The sequence below is a fragment of the Volvox carteri genome (assembly GCF_000143455.1).
Source record: "Volvox carteri f. nagariensis unplaced genomic scaffold VOLCAscaffold_33, whole genome shotgun sequence".
Taxonomy (NCBI): Eukaryota; Viridiplantae; Chlorophyta; class Chlorophyceae; order Chlamydomonadales; family Volvocaceae; genus Volvox; species Volvox carteri.
In genome coordinates this window covers 514,969-519,215 of record NW_003307576.1, presented here as the reverse complement: position 1 = coordinate 519,215, position 4,247 = coordinate 514,969, and the positions used below count along the sequence as shown (strand labels likewise).

Sequence of the window (4,247 nt, the reverse complement as noted above, 5' to 3'; positions counted from 1 at the left end):
AACCCGCCGGGGGGGAGGAGAGCGGAGCTAGCGGACCTGCGGCTCTCGGCGCTGCTTAGGAGGGGGGACAGAGGCCCCTCTAGCGCCCCTCTCCCGTCCGCGGGGGAGAGAGCTTAGGCGGTCTTTCCGTTGGGGCAGCAGGCAGCCGCCCCTCTGTGGCCAGTGCCGTCAGGCCCGGTCAGATAGATACTTGTAACCTCCACACGCAGACACACACACACACAGAGATACACATAGAGACACACACATACATACATACACAGATACACACACAAGGAAAATGCCGAGGCGTCGCATATATCAAACACCTGAGGTCTGCGAGGTCCGCCGCGTGCTCCAAAATCCCCTCCACTCCCACTCCACCCCCACTCCCACTCGCATCCCCACCTCAGCTGCACGGCACCGGTACGGTCTCAGTCAAAGCCGTACCCCTCGTACATCGGGCAACCCGGACACGGCTCATCCACGTCAAAACCCCAGCTGGTTAATCGCCCCCTAGGACGGTCTTCGTCTTCCTGCTCCGGAACCTGCTCCTCCCCGAGACCGGAGTCCCTCCGCCGCCGTTTCAAAGGCTCCCCAGTATCGCCGTACGTCTCCGCGTCAGCGTCCGCCTCCGAAACCTTGTAACCGCCGCCGGCGTCGCTGCCGCCGCCGGCGTCGTCGTTCATGCCGTACGCGTGTAACTCATCGTCCTGGAAGTCGCCGAGGCCGTCGAAGTAGCCTGGCGGCGGCGGCGAGGCCGGCGGCGGCGACACGGGTTCCTCGTCCTCGCCGGGGTACGGCCGGGAAGAGAGGGCGGACCGACGTGCCGCCTCCATCGCCGCACGACGATCCTGACGTGCCGTACGAGAGGGCGGGGGTAGCCGCGTTTCAGAAGACATGGGTTTCACGGCTTTTGCGGGGATTTTCGTGCTTTTGGTGGTTTTGGAGCCGGAAACGGTAATAGAGGGGGAGCAAGATGAGGAAGGAAGCAACGTAGGGGACGAGAACGGGGCGGGGCGGGGCGGGACGGCCCCGTGTCATATGATCACGAAGAGAAGCATGCGGTGCTGCTGCAACACGCCAACGTCACGAATGAGACACAGCGGACAGACAGACAGACAGACAAATAGGCCGAGCCCCAGCCATCCTACCTGCATTCCCCCAACCACATCCATCCCACCGCGCCCCCTCCATCTACCACCCTCCATGCCTCCCCCCCCCAACCCTACACCACCGCGCCCTCTTCACCTACCCTCCACGCCTCCACGTCCTTCTCCAAGTCCGCCTTCTGCTTGGGGTTCATATTGCTCCGGTCCCCCGCGTACACCGGCGACACCAGCAACGCTTCCTTTAGGGTGCCCACCAGCACCTCCTGATCCACGTGGTTGATGATGGACTCCTTGATCTGGGGGGGGAAGGGGGGAAAGGGGGGAAAGACGGAACCACACACGATTGAAGCTGCTGCCAGGGCAAGAGTGTATCAAACGTAGAACTGACCGAAAGGAAGGGGGGAAGGGGGGAAGACGAACCACACACGATTGAAGCTGCTGCCAGGGCAAGAGAGTAACCAACGTAGAACTGACCGAAAGGCGTCCGTGGCGACCGTGACCTCGGGATGAAGAAGTGAAGATGATGTCGGAAAAAAACAAAACTACCTACCTAAGCCGCCAGAACTAAAAACGCGGAGTAGTATTGCCAATCCGTAAAGAAGTAGGAGTAGAAAAGTAGTAGTAAAGGCGGCGGAAGCGTAGTGAAATGGTGCTGTCGTAAAGGTGGCGTAAAATTGCTGGCCTGGAGAAATAGCTGATTTGCTGATGCTGAAAAGGCTGTCGGTATGCAGGTGCTCCTCCCAACCCCCCAAAAAAACTAAAACGCGCGACCGACCCGACCGACCCGACTAATCTATTCCGGCTAGCCGACCGACGGCAACGTGATATACCAAAGAAGCTCGAACCACCCTTTGGACTCACCTGGCCAGGCCGCAGAAGTAGTGGCAAAAGGCACATGCAAAGCAAAAGGGTAGGAAATAGGTGAGCCGGGTGCGATAAAGGACAAGGAGACATGCGAATGCTGCTGAGGAAAAGTAGTAACTGGCTGGCGGATTTGAAAAATTTAACTAAGAAGGAAAAAGAAAGGAAAAGGAAACAGTTAAGAAAGAAAAAGCATGCGACGTGTCGTACCGGATGAAGGGATGATGACGCAGTGAACGATTGCATAACAGGTAGTAAAGGCGTAACGGGGTGAGAACAATTTTGGAAAAAATACAAAGCTTGTGCAAAAAAGCTGTGCAAAAAAGCGGGGGCAGATGAAAATAGTGCGTGGGTCGGGGCCACATATGGCTCCCGCCAAACCGTGCGCACCAGGAGCATCTGCATGCAACTCCGTGGTGCCTAACGGGAGGGGCAGGAATAAACGTATTAAGGGCAGGAAAAGAAGAACTACAAAGGAGTAAAGGTAATTAGGGGCAGGATAGAGAGTTGCAGGAACAAGAGTTAGTGAAGCGAGGAAGGAGAATTAGGAAGCAGGGTAGGGAGCAGGTTAAGGATGTGAGAAAGGATATCGAAGCCATTACGGCGTTGTACTAAGAAGAGTTGTGGCCAGTAGAAGAGTTGTTGAGCACATTGTATCTCAAGGCGCCGTCGCGGGTAACCTTGCACAACGAGTTGTGCCATGAGGTTAGCCACGGAATGCGCAAAATTCTGAACGTCCGTGATAATGCGCTGTAATCTACGGAATTGGCTGATGAAAATATTTCGTTTTGCTGCTTCATTAACGGACGAGGATGCATGAACAAAGCGAGAAAGGCGAATATCTAAAAAAGCTGATTGCTGTAGCTTATCATAAAGATGAGTATCATACCAACTGCAGCCGTTACGTAGGGTATGTACTAAAAGGATATCTAAGAAAGGTGTTTTGCCGTCGGGGTGTTGCTGAACTGGAATTTCAAGCTGAGGGGGGTAAATACCGCGCAAGGTGTGGGGTCCGACTGATTCCGATAGGTAGAAGAGGAGGGATGATAGGTGTGGGTTTCCCAGGGAGAGGAGGTCGTCGAGGTAACGTTTAGTAAACTGAAAAGATTTAAGGATAATTTTATTATGGGAAGAGGTAGTAGAGGAGTAGAATTGCTGTAAGAATTTATATTCATGCCAAGCGAGGAAGAGGTTTGCAAAATAAGGGGCCGGGGATATGCCCATGGGAATTCCGCAGATTTGTTGCACGAGGTGCGGGCCAAAGCGAATGAAAGTAGCGGAGAGAAGTGCGGTAAGGAGGAAGGGGGGAAGGGGAGGGGAATGGCGGGAGATGGGGTGGGGGTGTTTACATGCCAAGGGGTGAGTGTGTGTGTGTATGTGTGTGCGTGTGTGTATTGGGAGCGGGGGGGGGAACATATGCGAAAAATTGCGAAAAGTGAACGAACTGCTGCTGGTGTGTCCAAGGCCCAAGGTCCGAAATTGCTGCTGGCGTCGTGAGCGGTATGTGGAGAGCTGATAGCAGGGGGGAGGGGGGGGGAAAGACGAACCACACACGAGTGAAGCTGCTGCCAGAGGGCAAGGGTGTGGGGAGGGGAGGGAAAGGGAATTACATGCCGCCAAGTCAATCAAGCCAAGTCAAGAAGGGAAAAACACCAGAGTGTGCCCGAGAGTCCAAAGTTGGGAACAGCAATGGGGGGGCGGAGGGGGGAAATCATGCCATGCAAAAGCAAGAAGCAAGAAGGATTAAGTGTCGATAAGGGAGAGAGGAGGACTTGTTGAAACGTTTTTGAAGGATTCAGGGAGTTGAGGGACATCAGGGGAATCAAATACGAGATGCCAAGCCAAGAACGGTCGTCAGACGGGTTGTGATGTCTGTGTGGGGGGATGGAGATGGAGCGGTCTGGGGTGGGGTGTGGGGGAATCTATTCAAGAAAACACGGAATGGACAGCAGGCGTCTGTGCCGGGGACCGGAAGAGGAGGTGGAGGTGGAGGTAGTGGAACGGCCGCCAGCGGCCGGTTTAGTGTTGGCGAAGATGAGAGAAATAGCTAGAAGGCTGCTGCCGGGTGAGCGGAGTGCGCGGTGTGTGTGTATGCGTGGGTGAATGTGTGTAAGGGGGGGGGGGGGAGGGGGGAGGAAAGGTGAATCACAAACCAAGAGCCACACACATGAATATCCTCCCACCACACGCCCTTTCCCCCCACCAACCCCCCAGCAGCCGTACTGCCGTACCCGAAGGTAAACCCGCGACGCGTTGGGCGTGTCCTTGTCCTTCCGCTCCCGCATGAACTTCCAG

General features: G+C 55.5%; 1 protein-coding gene across 1 annotated transcript; it reads right to left on the bottom strand.

Annotated features, from left to right (window-relative positions):
• Positions 1-413: 413 nt before the first annotated feature.
• VOLCADRAFT_118229 (uncharacterized protein) lies at positions 414-4,237 on the bottom strand (the record flags this gene model as incomplete). Its single annotated transcript, XM_002952894.1, has 3 exons — positions 414-833; positions 1,235-1,387; positions 4,184-4,237. 3 exons carry the CDS (start codon positions 4,235-4,237, stop codon positions 414-416), a joined length of 627 nt encoding a protein of 208 aa, XP_002952940.1.
• Between the last annotated feature and the right edge of the window lie 10 nt (positions 4,238-4,247).